Source organism: Plecotus auritus (genome assembly GCF_963455305.1).
Source record: "Plecotus auritus genome assembly, chromosome: 5".
NCBI classification, from domain to species: domain Eukaryota; kingdom Metazoa; phylum Chordata; class Mammalia; order Chiroptera; family Vespertilionidae; genus Plecotus; species Plecotus auritus.
In genome coordinates, this window is record NC_137776.1 from 32,498,793 (window position 1) to 32,512,772 (window position 13,980).

At 50.1% G+C, this 13,980-nt stretch overlaps 1 protein-coding gene across 4 annotated transcripts; it reads left to right on the top strand.

The window, feature by feature from the left end:
* Positions 1-572: 572 nt before the first annotated feature.
* LOC308248901 (uncharacterized protein C2orf72) lies at positions 573-9,255 on the top strand. 4 transcript variants are annotated; one of them, XM_080669352.1, is made up of 4 exons: positions 573-1,232; positions 4,024-4,140; positions 6,493-6,528; positions 6,679-9,255. In XM_080669352.1, exons 1-3 carry the CDS (start codon positions 626-628, stop codon positions 6,495-6,497), a joined length of 729 nt encoding a protein of 242 aa, XP_080525478.1. In that variant the 5' UTR covers positions 573-625; the 3' UTR covers positions 6,498-6,528; positions 6,679-9,255. The 4 variants fall into 4 exon arrangements, with proteins under 4 accessions (XP_080525478.1, XP_080525475.1, XP_080525476.1 ...); XM_080669349.1 differs by lacking the exon at positions 6,493-6,528; XM_080669350.1 differs by lacking the exon at positions 6,493-6,528 and having other exon boundaries at positions 4,027-4,140; positions 6,679-9,254.
* The last annotated feature ends 4,725 nt before the right edge of the window (positions 9,256-13,980 follow it).

The following is a 13,980-nucleotide window of genomic DNA, read 5'->3' on the forward strand; positions in this document are numbered from 1 at the left end:
GGAAATGTATTCCTGCCAGTAATAAGTATTTGTTGAAATAATGAGCCCTCACTTCACTTTTTGTTAAATGCTGAAGGCCCCAAGGGGGGGTTAAATGACAGAAGTAATAAAAGAAACCCCTGCTTCCTTGCTTTTCTCACTTCCTTACCCCCTTCTCTGGAGCCCACCACCACCACCATCACCCCAAAGCAGCACTGTTAGGGGCAGGCCCTGGCTCTACAAGTTCCTATCCCAACACCATATAGATTCCTCAGACGTATCTGCTCCAGGTCTCAAAACTAACTTGGGAGGGTATATTTGTTCACGTGATCATTTCCCCCTTTTGCTATCCTGAACCTAGTAGGTACTTAATAAGTATTTGTTGGGTGGCTGGATGAGCGAACGCACGGCTCAGAGTGCCCCCTTCCCCAACAGGCCGGGAGGCGCCATCCTTAGAGGGCTGGGGGACAAAGCTCCTGCCCCCAGCCCAGCTGCGGGCCGGAGCGCGGAGAGCCCGGCCCGCGGGCTGGGGGTCGGCCCGGCGCAGCCCTTGGGGGCGTGTCCTCCCGGGGTCGGGCGCCACCGCCCGGAGAGGCCAGCAGCGGCGGCAGGGCTGCGGTGCCGCAGAAGGCTAGCGGCGGCGAGCATGGAGCGCGAGCTGGAGGCGCTGGCGGCCCGGCCCGCGCTCCCGGCGGCCCGGCCCGAGCCTCCCTTCCAAGCGCTGGTGGAGGCGGCGGGCGGGCGCGGGCAGGTGCTGCTGGTGGGCGAGCTGTGGGAGCGCGAGCAGAGCCGCGCGCTGCTGCGGGACTTCGCCTGGGCGGTGTTCCCGCCGGAACCAGTCTCTGGCAAGCCGGGCGAAGCGGTGGCCGAGGGCGCCGGGCCGGGGGCGCGGTGGGTGCCCGGGACGGCCAGGGCGCGCGCTATCCACTCGACGCTCGTCTTCGTGCTGTGCCGCGCGTCGTCGCTGGCCGCCAGGGAGCCGCGGCGCCGCCTGCGGGAGATGCTGCGCGATGTGCGCGACCGGCGGGTGGCCGGCGCGGCGCTGGTCGGGGTGCTGGTGGCCGAGGCGGGGCCCGAGGACGCGGTGGCACCGATGTTGCGGCTCCTGGAGGCGCTGCTGCGCACCGTGTTCGGCCGCCAGGCGGGAGGCCCGGTGCAGGCGGCCGCCTACTGTCCCGGCCACCCCGCCTCCATCCTGGCTGTCCAGACCGCCGCTAGCAGGGCACTGCAAGCAGCCGGGCCCGCGCGACCAGGTGAGGGGGCGCCAGGCCCGGTGGGCGCAGGTGGGCGGTGGCTGGGGCAAGGCTCCGAAGTTGGAACTCTTTAGGCCAGCCCCCTGGTGCACCGAGGTAAACTGAGGCCCCGAGAGGGGAGGTGCCTAGCATTGGTCCTTCCAGCTAGCACGGAGCAGGCCCTAGGCCAGGGGTCGAGTTTGTCCCGGGAGGATCCTGAACGCATGGGGGACAGTGGCTTGGGAACGAACAGAAGGCAAGGGAAGTTGATGGAGCAAGCGGGTTGTACTGGGCTGGTCAAAGATCTGGGAGCTGGGAGGGGTGGGGGGGGCGGGGAGAGGAATGGGAGGAGATGGGAAAGCCTTGGGTTGCACAAATTTCAAGGAGGGATTAGGACCGAATTAGGACTGGAGGGAGGGGATTGGTGGTGCCTGGAGCTCCTAGGACACTGCGCAGCAAAGGATGCGAAGGTGGGAAGGTGGAGGAGGCTCAGTGTGTAAGCGCCGCGGGTCATATGAAGAAGGCAAAGGGAATAGGTGCTGGGACTTGAAGGTGTGGGGAAAGGCTGTGAGGGACTGACTGAGGACACAGAATTTTCTAGTCCCTTTTGGCTACCCGCCCTGGTTGTGCAGCCACTGCAGTGCCACCTCCCTTCCCTTCACTCTCTCCTGCAGTTTGGGGAGCAGAGTGAGGGTCTTTTTCTGCTGCCATCCACAGAGGAGTCAGAAGCTCCTCCCTCCTGGTCACAAGGTTTTCCAGGAGCTTTCCAGTGTCCTCGGATTAAAATACAGACATTAAGTACAGCTGGATCTGGCAAAGCTGGGAGATACCGGAGCATTCTTTGCACCCCCTGCTTCCCCCACCTCCAGCACCTGCTCTTCTTCAAGCCCTCTGGTCTTCCCTCCATTCTCTGCCAAACTTTCTTTTGAAGACAGAGGCTGCTGTGCTCTGCCTATCTGGACACTGCTGTGTTAATCAACCCGAAGGTGCCAGACTTGGGGGGAGGAGGGTTCCAGCAAGGAAACCTGGTACCTCTGATGTCACAAATGTCACAGACCTACCTGCCAGCCTGGCCTGCTAGGTGGAGGCCATCCATCTCAGCTGTAAGAACCTGCCCTAACCTTCCCCCCACCCCGCCCCCCATGCCCACAGCCCTTTCTGCTGCATCTGAAACTCCACAACCTGCATCCTGAAAGACAGGGAATGTCCTCAGGTGGACTGTCATTCTGATTGTTGACCTGGCCCCATGAGAGGAAGTGTTCTACCTTCCCCCACCCCCAGTGAGCTTGTACCTGGAAAATTCTGAGCCCTTAGTTTCTTCCATCACCCAGGAAATAGCTTTTAATTCCCCAAAGCCAAGCTTGCTCTGGCCACCTAAGCTTTTGTATACACATTGCAGTTGCCTGGAATGAAAGCCTTAAAGGCCTTTTCTTTCTTTCTTTCTTTTTTAAGGCCTTTTCTTTCATTCCACCTCCTCACCTGACCAACCCCATTTCATCATTCAGAACTGGACTTCCTCCTCCACGAAGTCTTCCCTGATCTCTCTTACTCCTTTACAAGTTCAAAAATGAAATCCCAAAACTTACCTCCACTCTCTAGTTTCTTACCAATGGTTTTGTCACCTTTCCTTATGAGTTTAATCACCACTGTATTCCCATTTCCCATTACCTGCCTGGCAGATAACCCTTACCTCTTTTTAAACACTGAATTGATCTCTACTGCATTAAACTCATTTCTGCTTTTATAAAAACACACTAAACAATATGAAACCTTTTACTAATGACTACAGGTCATGAGTGTGATTATTGTCCACTAATTTATTTGTCCACTAATTTTGTCTGGGCTTTGCAGTGGGCAGCACCACGCACACATTCATGATGCTAAGGTATTCCTAGCAACTGCATATGGCTTTTCTAAGTCTCCCAGTCCCCTTCCTCACTACCTCATGGTTATTCTTATACTTTTAGATTGCCTGCCTCTTGACATGCCCTCCCTCTTACCCAGTTTATGCCTAATCCAGCTGCCATTGGGTTGAAAAACTAGGAATCCAGTCTTTTAGAGCTGGGTGCAAATTAAGAGTAAATAAGCCCCCAAGTAAAGAAAAATGAACACCGATTTTGTTTTGGCTTCCTGGAGTTGTTTTGTGTGTGTTTTTTTAAAAACTCCATTGCAGTTACCTTATTCCACATAGTTGGGGCTCTTAAGTGATCCCTACATCACTTAGGTGATACTATAACAAGGAAACTAGAATCAACATATAAGTGTTTTGTATGTGATTATTTATAAAGATTAAGCCTTTTCATAGTAAGAAATAGTTTGAACTAAAAAGCAGGGGGAAATTACTGCTCCTTGAGTATTTTCTTTGGTGCTATGTCATTGTAATTCATATCATGTCATTCTTGTCAAGGTAGTTTCCCCAACATGGTAACTACATCACAGAGCTTTTGTGAGGGTGAAATGATATAATATATATAAAGCAATCCTTATATAAAGCACCCTGACCAGAGATTAAATCTGAAACCTAGGTTTCTGCCCTGACTGGAATCGAACCCACAACTTTTTGGTGTACAGGACGATGCTCCAGCCAGCTGAGCTGTATGGCCAGCGCTGTTTCTTTGTGTTTGTGTTTAGTGTGTTTTTTTCAAGTACAAAAACTCCACCTCCTTTTGCAAATCAGAATCTTTGTTTTTAATCAGACAGTTGAAACTAGGGCAGTTAATAGTTGAAGCTCTTGGTTTGCTTAACTGAAAACCTCTCAGTTGTGTCAAGCACCATGTGACCTGCTGCCTCTGGGACTTTGTGTTCCTTTTAGCAGAAGGAGCCTGGGAGAGACCCGGCCTCCCGGCGCTGTTGGCGTGCTTCTCCTGGGGTCCCTGGCGCCGGGGGAAGGACCCGTATGCCACCACCTCCCACAGTGGTCCTGCTCAGGGTGAGTGAGTTGCTTCCTGCTCCTGGACTCAGGGCCAGGTGCCTGGGTTTAAGAGAGTGGTCACATGCACAGAGACCTTAGGGAGAGAGAGGACTGACATCCATGGAGCACTGGCCATGTGTTCAGGGTGGGAGTGAGCAGTGTGAGATGCCCCGGCCACCAGGAGCCAGCACACAGGCTTGATCAACAGGGCTCTAGCCCCAGGAGTCTCTGCCTAGTGAAGGCAGTGTAGGCCATTGACATGGCAAGGCACGTGGAGTCAGACCCATGGTCTCACAGAGCAAGTGAGGGGGGTCAGGGGATTGTCTTAGTCAGAAATGGGAAGATTTGAAGAGGGAGCATCATGAACAAAGGCTTAACAGCATAATGTCATGCTCAGAAAAGGGACCCTGTCGAGAGTGCCAGGGGTGAGGTGCAGGAGACGGCTGAGAGCTGAGGCTGAAGCAGAGAGTTGAGACACTGGCTGTGGAGACTAGGGCTGTGTTTAGAGAGGTGACTGGACTGGAGGAGCAGGGAGCCACCAGAGGCAGACCCAGCTAGGAGGGGACTGCATAGTCCCAGGAGGGATGATGAGGGGCCTGGCCCAAGGGGGGCAGTGTTGGATTGGAGAGGAAGGAGCTCACCAGCCCGGAGCCATTTCTAGGGTAGAATCATCAGGCTGCTAAGGGGAGGCGAGGGAGAAGGAAAAGAAAGATAGTGAGAGCCACTGAGGTACTCCATAGGCTGAGTTTGCTGTGACCCAGAGAGGACTGACAGCTGTTTACTGCTTAACTACAAGGATACGATCCGAGAAGTGCATCCTGGGCGATTTTGTCACTGTGCAAACGTCAGAGGGTGCACTTATACAAACCTGGATGGCATAGCCTGCTACATGCCTAGGGATAGCCTATTGCTCCTCTGCTTCGGAGCAATAGGAGTTTTTCCGCTCCATTGTAACCTCATAGACCAAAATGTCGTTATGGGGCGCCTGACTGTTCCCAGGAAAGCAGGTTGTAACCCGTTGAATGTACATGATCCCAACCCCAGAGTGTACTGAATAGTATAGTTTTGTTATAGAAAAAAAGTGAGTAGTGCTCTAAAATGAACTTCTATTGTGTCTCTTTTAAAAAAAAATCATTACTTGATGTTATCAGTCTCCTATTGCCTAGTAACAAATTACCACAAATTTAGCTGCTTAAAACAACACCCACTCTTATCCTCTTACACTTTTCACGGGTCAGTGGTCAGGACACAGCTTAGTGGGGCCTTCCATTCAGAGGGTCCCAAAGCTGCCTCAGTGTGGGCCGGCTCATGCCTTGACGGAGCCTGGGTCCTCCTTCAAGTTCATCTGATTGTTGGCAGAATTCGTTTGTTTGCCACCGTAGGACTGAGGGCCCTGCCTTCTTGCTGACTGTCAGCTCTGAGAGTTCCCTCCTCTCACAGGCAGGTGCTCCTTGAGTCGGCGGGGACTCCTCGGGCTCCTACAATGTAACATAATCACAGGAGTGACACTCCATCACCTTTGTCATATAAGGTGCCCAAACAAGGGAGTAACTATCCAATCATATTCACAGGTCTCACCCACACTCAAGGGAGGGGATTATGCAGGATGAGTCTACCAAAGGGTGGGAATCTTTGAGGCCACCTGAGAATTCTACCTATCTGAAAGCTCAACAAGAACAAAAGAAGGAACACAAATATTTATAAAGCATTCACTTAATCCCATCACTCAAAGGTAAATACAAATTCATATTTGGAGTAGACCCATTCTGTCCAACCATCTGTCTATATCTCCTTGTCCTATTTAAATTTTAATAAATTTGCTTCTATATAGTATATAAAATCTGCATCAGGTATTTAAAAAATTTAATTGCAAAAAATGTTAACTTTGACCTCTCCATCATCATTTTGGGATATTGACATTGAAACAATCCACAGATCTTGATATTCAGATTTCCCCAATTTCACTTGCAGCTTTGTGTGTGTGTGTGTGTGTGTGTGTGTGTGTGTGTGTGTAGCTCTATGGAACTTTAGACATCATTTTGAATGCCTGAATCCCATTATATGGGTGAGCCAGTTAATTCAGTCAATCCCTTTGTTGGACTTCAAATCAGTTAGGATGTAACTGATTTCAGTTACAGATCAAGAAACCGTGACTCAACTAGCACAAGCAGCGCGGGCACTCATGATCTCACTTAAAGAATGTCGAGGTAGAGTCAGCGTCAGGGCCGGTTGATTCAGGGGCCCAGTGACCCCACCAAGGACTCAGTTCTTTCCTTCTCTCTGAGGGGTCATCCTCATGTTGCTTCATCCATTGTCTGGTAGCAAGATCACTGCAGCATTTCCACTAATTATTCCTAATTATCTCCTTAGGATAAAATCCTAGAAGTGGAATTGCTGGGTCAAAGGGTATGTACATTTTTAAGGTTTTTGATATGTATTTTGCTGTGGTTTTTTTGAGTAGATAGTCACTGGGGCCAATTTCCTTCCTTTGGTTCCTAGCTTACTCACTCATAGACTCTATCTTCTGATTGGTTGATTCCTTCTCTTGTGTTTCAGGTAACTTCCAGGAACCTGAGGAGGAGCTGGCGCTGACAGTCATACTTCCCAACGGAGACTGTGAGGATCCTGGAAAAGGGTCGGGAGCCTGTGACGGAGCTGCCCACACTCCCGCTGAGCCCGCTGGAGACTCCAGATGAAGTCTGGACCCCGGGGCTGCTGCAGCTCCTCACTGAGCCCCCAGGCCTCCATGTTGGCCCTGGGATTGCAGTCACTATGAAGCCCCACCTTCCAGGGGACTGCCGCATTGACAGTTACCAGCAAGGCAGCGTGACTTACTCAGCTAAGCCAGACCCAGGAAAATGTATCCTCTGGGTCCTGGGTCCCTTCCCCGCCTCCAGTTTGGTCACTCTGGTCACAGTGAGGTTGTTTTTTCTCTCTGCGCCTTGGTTTCTCTGTGCCATTGAGACAGATGGCGGCTTACTTTGAGGCTCTGTGGTGCTGTGGCATCCCGTGGTCGTGTGCATGAGCATCCATCACTTCACATGCAGCAGGAAGGAACTCTGGACCAGGAGTTATCAAACAGGAAGAGGGGAGATCTTAGACCTGTCACTCAACCAGGGGCCAGGCTACCCACCTGCAAGCAGCACTGGAAATGTGTGTGTGTGTGTGTGTGTGCGCGCGCTGCAAGGCTTCACTGTGGCTGTGGGGCACCCCTGGCATTTAGTGAGCATCTCGCATTGTGTAGGGCGAGCTCCAAAAACAGAATTGTTCCATTCAAAATGCCAATCGTGGCACTTTTGAGAAATTGAAATCTCTTCCCCTTGTCAAATTCTAGGAAGAGTCCTCCAGAGCAGAGAGGGTTGGGGTTCCTGGGACCTCAGCTCCTGAGCAAGCCAGAATAAAGAATGCACTGCTGCCTGGGGGCCTGGGGGCCTGGGGGCCAGAGCAAGATGCTCTGTGTGCTGCTGGCCCAGGACAGAAATAGCCTTGCACAGCCATGAGAAGAAAGAGCGCTTTCTTCCTCATGTTGCCATTGACTTTCTGTGCCAAGTTCTTTTGAGAATAAGGCACCAAACAGAAGGGAAGTTGGGTTATGGATTAATACAAGGGCATAGGACTTGCTCTCAATCTCAGGTCCTAACCCAAGGTCAAAGCCTACCCAGCCCAGAGGTGCTGAGTGCCTGAATCCTTTTTTCTCTGGTTATGAGTCAGACAGCGTCAATGATGTTCCCTTAAAAGCCAGGAAGACCATCTGTTCACTCAGAGGAGGAACTCTGCATTACCTCCCTTGTCTTCCTTGCCCGCCAGGAGAAATCCAGTCTTTGGAATGGCAAGGACAGCTCCTGATTTTCCCTGGTAGGAAGTACTACCTAAGGGAAGTAGTTAAATTCATTCATTCATGCGTGACTCACTCAGCAGACATGCAATTGTGCCTACTATTTGCCCAGCGTCCTGGCAGGTGCTGCATAACTTCCTTGAGTTATTTCTGCCAAAATAACTGTGATAGTGCCAAAATATGGAATGGCAAACCTGTGGCTGAGGGGCTCTGTGATGTTAAAGAGGACCCTCGCTGCTCTGTGCCTCAGTTTCTTTTCTACAACAGGGAGCCTAATCCCTGTTGGTGTGAGGGCAGGTAGGATGACATCTTAATTTGAGGTGGTTTGACAGCATGTGTCATTTTAATAATGCAAAAGTATCTCTCCAATAGAAGGACCCAATTGACTGCCTTCTGCCCAAGAATGAACTCAATGAATTACTATTGATGTTTTGTAAAATATGGGGACTGGTATTGTTGAAGCTGCTGTATTTTTCTATTTATCCATTAATTTCTTTGTAATGCTTTGGTTAGAATTTTATTATTTGGTGGGGGGGAGGGTAGAAAAGTCTAAGGCAGAAGTTGAAAGGCAGAAGCCTCCGCTGTATTTAAAAACTCAGGAGTTTGTTGCCAATATTTGAAACTTGAGAGATTGCACATAAAATGCTTGTTTTCGGGGAGTGGGGAGGGGTGTGCCGTCATCTTCATTTTGCTGAATTCCACCCTCACACACTTGAGCCCCTTTCTCACTCTCCCACCCTCCCCTCTACTGCACTTCACTGATATGGGCCCCCTGCCTGGTCCTGGTCCTGGTCCTGGTCCTGGTGGGCATTTGAGTTTGCAAGCCTCTGGTATAAAGGGTGGTGTGCACATTTTTTCAACACTTTCAGTATTTCCTGTGGATATTTGAAGAGAGAGGGTCTTTCTTGACTGAGATTGGGTTCTGCTTCCCAACTGATAAAGACCGGACTGACATCCTTCCAGGCCCCGCTTGGCTTCCGTGGCACATGGCTAAGATAAGCACCGTCCTTTTCTCTTGTCTAGCAGACAGAAGAGTTGGGTGCTGGATGGACCTTGGTGTTGGGCCTCCTCCCCAGTGACCATTACAAGACCTGAACGCTGGGGTGGGCCTGTCTGAGAGTGGAGGCCCCGGATTAGGTTAGTGGTGCCGGGAGCCATTGACCAGGGGCCTCCGTCGGGTCACAATCTGGGCTCTTGGTACTAACCTTTCTAACATGGCAGTTGTACTGCTTCTGGCTTGAATCGATGATTCCTTAGACCTAATAAAACCAAACAGTGCCTCACTGCTGTCTAACACAAACACAATGGCTCTTCCCCTTTCTGTCTTGAGGTGCTCCTTCCAGGAGCCCTTGGGAGCCGGGCTTCTGGGCAAATGGTGGGAAGCTCTGAAATAGTTTAGCCTGAAAGTCCGCCAGCCCTGCCCTGAGGGACATCTCTGCAACTTTACTGGCTGGGGTTGGAAAGTATTTAAAAAGAGATTTTTTTAAAAGATAGTATTTAGCTTGGTAGTTAACAGGGAGTATATGTTTGCGTGTGCACATGCACATGTTTCACGCGATAAAATGGCCTTAACTGAGTCTCAGAGAGCCCCTTATAATATTTGTGTCAGTTTCTCTCTTCCCAAAGTATTTGTCTCCAAGGTTAACCTCACAAGAGGAGTTCCTAGGTTGTCAAGCCAAAACCAAGGCAAACCTCCAAAAGGGCCAAGGGCTGCGCCCCCAACCTGTGGTCTCAACAAACCCCTCTTCCCCCGACAGAACCAGGACCCTCATTTTGAGTCCTGGTTGTAGACATTCGGTCCCTTTCTTGTCACCCTGACTTTCTTCTCTCCCTCACTGATTACCAAGGTCTTCTCAGAGTGGGGTGTTGCCTCGGATCATTGCCCCAACCCCAAACTACTCTCACCCTGACCACCTACACCCCAGGTATATCGCCGGCTCCAGAAGTCCTGGCTGCCGGGACAGCCGCTCCCAGCCCCTTGCTCCCTGACAGGAGTGGGTTTCACTTTCAGCCTCCACACCTGGTCTGGTCTGATCATGTGCCAGAACCAAAGCAGGCGAGACGGAGAAGCCGGCCAAAGGCCTGGGCCTGAGTGGGCGGTCGGAAGGAACAAGACCTGGGGCGAAACTAAACTGGCCCTGCCCAAGAGAAACCTAACGCCAGGCACACATGTAGCTTTAGATTTTCTAGTAGCCACATTGGAAAAACGAAATGAAACAGGTGCAGTTAATCTTAATAATATATTTTATTTAGCCCAATATGTCCAAAATAGTTTTTCATCTGTAAATATTAAGAAAAAAAATTGAGACATTTGAATCTTTGAAATCCTGTGAGAATTTTACACCTACAGCCCAATTCAAATGTTAAATTTTTATCCAAAATAGGTGGTCTGTCTAGATTTTGTTAAATTTACAGTTGAGAAAATAGATTCACACCCTCAGTTTGTTTCAAATATACTTAAAAGCTTTCCTATAACTGAATTGGGTATCAGTCTTTAAATTTCAATGAAAGAAAATTAAACTTAAAATCAGTTTCTGCCCTAGCCGGTTTGGCTCAGGGCGCCTCAGACTGAAGAGTCCTGGGTTTGATTCTGGTCAAGGACACGTACCTCGGTTGCAGGCTCAATCCCCAGCCCTAGTCAGGGCATGTGTGGGAGGCAGCCAATCGATGTGTCTCTCTCATATCGATGTTTCTCTTTGTCTCTCCCCCATCCTTCTACTCTCTCTAAAAATCAATAGAAAAATACCCTGGGGTGAAGATTCGCAACAACAAAAAAATCCGTTCCTGAGTTGCACTAGCCACATTTCAAGTGGTCCATAGCACCTGTGGCTAGTGGCTATGGGGATGCCACAGTGATGGTCTGGAACACTGGAAACTTGCTGGAGGCCTGCCTTGGGGGTTCATTGTGGCTCCTCCCACCTCTGGCCACTTACCCAGAGTTGGTTAGTCATCCAGACCCTGGGCAAGGTGAGGACAGTGACTTCCAGGATCAACTCATTCAGGGCAACCTTCCGGTTGCCCAAGATAGGAGTTGCCTTCTTGAACATCATCCTTAAAGAAAGGAAAGCCCAGCATCTTATGGCTCCCCGGGTCTCTTTGTGCCTCGGTGAGCCCAGGCCAATTCCAACGCTGCCAGCTGTTTCCCTCCCACCAAGCACCTATTCATGGGAGGGAGGCCTATGTCACCAGCTGCATTGCACATTTCTTCTCCCATGAATAAATGCTTCCAGCACCAGCCTGGCCAGTCCCAGTGACATAAGATCTGAGGTTTATTGAGCACTGTTCTATGCCAGACCCTTGAAGAGAGCACTTCCCCTCAGAGCAGCCTTGCCAGGAAGGTGGACCTGCCCCCTCTATAGCAAGGCTCGGTGACCACAGGGCCACAACCAGCGCTAAGTGGCAGAGCAGGGTCTCCTGGCTCCCACACCCGCTCTTTCCACTTCGTCGCACTGTAGCTCAAAAAGCAATCAAGCCTGATTCTTGACAGTTGGGCCGAGGCCTCCTGTGACCCAGGATTTAAATGCCAGGAGGCTAGGGGTCTGGGGTGTAGGGGTTGGTGTTCACAAGGCGCACACGCCTTCCCGAATTCCTCGCCTTCTGCCGAGCACCATGACCACTAGAGGGCGCCGCAACGGGGTCCTGGAGATGCTCCGGCAAAGCTCAGAACTGAAATCCTGTTGGAGGTGGGCACAGGGGCAAAGAACACGGTTCCCTCCCTTCGCCCTTACAGAGGCCCTGACCAAGCCCCTACTTGTGTGAGCCCACAGCTGTCCTTGTTTGGGCTCTGAGACGTTTTGTGGCACTCCTAAAATTGGAAGGAGGTAGTTGTTTATATACAGAGCCCTTGGTAAGAATTCTCTCTGTGGTTTTACTAAGTCCCAAGTCTTTGCTGAAAATAAATAGAGTTTGTCTTGGACAGGGCAGGGGTTTCTAAAACATAGATCTGAATTCTAGCCTTGTGTCAATAACTGACACTGAGCCCTTGAGTACTTCCTTGTTCAGTTGGAACATAGACAAAGAGACATGACTATAGCTGTAGTGGGGTAAAAGCTGTAAGGGGACACATAGTGGAGTAGGCAAGGAAGGCTTCCCGGAGGAGGTGCTGTTTGAGACTCAAGACAAGTCATATTAGACAGAGGTGGGTGGGTGGGGAATCCTTGAAGACAGAAGAAAGAGCAGGTACCAAGGTCAAAGACAAGATACATAGCCTCATGGCCCCTCTGGGAGTCACATAGTTCTGGATGGATGAAGCATGGCAAGCCAGGGCAGACGGGTGGGCCATGAAGATGGAAGGTAAGCAGGGTTGGGTGAAAGCCCTGGAGGAGCTTGAGGAGAGACTCCTTGCCTTCCTGTTTTCTGGTCGTGCTTTTGGCTGGCTGTGGAAGTAGACTGGAGAATTGTGAGAGAGTAGGTAGGAAGTCCAGGCTGCTGGAAGCTGTTGCAGCTGGAAAATAAGAGGGGAAGGCCACCAGCAAGTAATGGAGCAACATGGGAACTGGGCTGGTCTGAGAGATGTTAAGGAGACCAGATCTGGCGCAGACCAGATCAAGGTGCCTCTCAGGGTCCTGCTTCCATAGCTGATGGATACCCTTCCCTACACTGAGATCCAGGCAGGAGACATGGTGGGTGGGCTGGGAGCCATGGACAAGTGTGTGCAGCTCTGAGGTTAAGGATCATCAAGCAGAGATGTCTGGTAGGTGTGTGAGTCTAATGGTCCGGAGACAGGGCGAGGCTGCAGGAGTATATTTTAGGAGTCACTATCTTGTCCATAGCAATAAATACATCGATCTCCCACAGGGAGAACAGGGAGTGAGAAGACGGCTGTGGACAAAAACACAGAAGAATGAAGCATTAGGACTAGAGCCCAAGATGGAGCTGAGGGTTTCAAGTAGCAGAGGCAGTGGTTAGAGCTGAGTTTTGAAAAGATTGTTGTGATTAAATAGTGCAGAATGGGAGAAGGCACAGATATGGGGCCGCCATCTAGGTGGGAAAGCAATATCCCCAAGATGAGAGGGGCCTCAATGGGGCTCAAATGAGGTTGGGGAGATTACAAGCACAGCATCCAAGCCAGAGACATCATTGTCCGCCCACAGGAAATGTCTTCTCTTTGAAGAGCAAAGGTGGCAAAGTGACCACCTCTCCACTTTAAAACATTTTTAATTAGTTGCCAACATTTCTTTTAATTGGGTATAATTGCAAAGAACATTGTTATGTTTTTTAAAATGTTTTTTATTTATTTCAGAGAGGAAGAGAGAGATAGAAATATCAATGAGAGAGTCATTGGTCTGCTGCCCCCGGCATGCCCCCTACTGGGGATCGAGCCTGCAACCTGGGCATGTGCCCTGACCGGGAATTGAACCATGACCTCCTGGTTCAACCACTGAGCCACGCCAGCCAGAAAAACATTGTGTTAGTTTTTGGCATACAACACAATGAGGTGGTATATGTATATGTATATTGTGAAAAACAATTACTACAATAAGTTTAGTTGACATCCATCACTGCATACAGTTACAATTTTTTTTATTGTGATCAGAACTTTTAAGATTTACTCTCGAAGCAATTTTCAAATATACAGTACAGTATTGTTGACTGTAGTCACCAAGCTGTACATCTCCAGGACTTATAACTGGAAGTTTGTACCTTTTGGTCACCTTCAGCCATTTTGCCCAAGTTGCCAACATTGTAAATTCAGAAGTTTTCAAGTGAAATTGATTTTTGGCTTTTCTTGGAAGAATCATAAGCTCTTACAGCAACAGCCCTGCATTTTTGCACAGCAACGCTGCAGGAGCTGAGTAGTCACTGCTCTCTACATGGGCTCGCACTCTTCATTTTGTCACCGTCACCACCACCCCCTACTGCCTCCCTACGTGTCAGTTGCAATCCACTATCCTGCTGAGCTGGCATTTTCTTACTCTACTCCTGCTTCATTCATTTCCATTACCTGTTACCTTTTGTTTGTGATTTCTCTAGGAGTTTGAGGAACATGAGTGTCTATGGGAGGGATTGTCCAAAGTGCCTCT

Bases quoted from the DNA above. Each gene is read 5' to 3' on its own strand.
- LOC308248901 (XM_080669349.1), top strand. From the start codon at position 626: ATGGAGCGCGAGCTGGAGGCGCTGGCGGCCCGGCCCGCGCTCCCGGCG. The intron at 1,233-4,023 runs GTGAGGGGGCGC...TGTTCCTTTTAG, and splicing joins AGCCGGGCCCGCGCGACCAG to CAGAAGGAGCCTGGGAGAGA. The intron at 4,141-6,678 runs GTGAGTGAGTTG...CTTGTGTTTCAG, and splicing joins CCACAGTGGTCCTGCTCAGG to GTAACTTCCAGGAACCTGAG.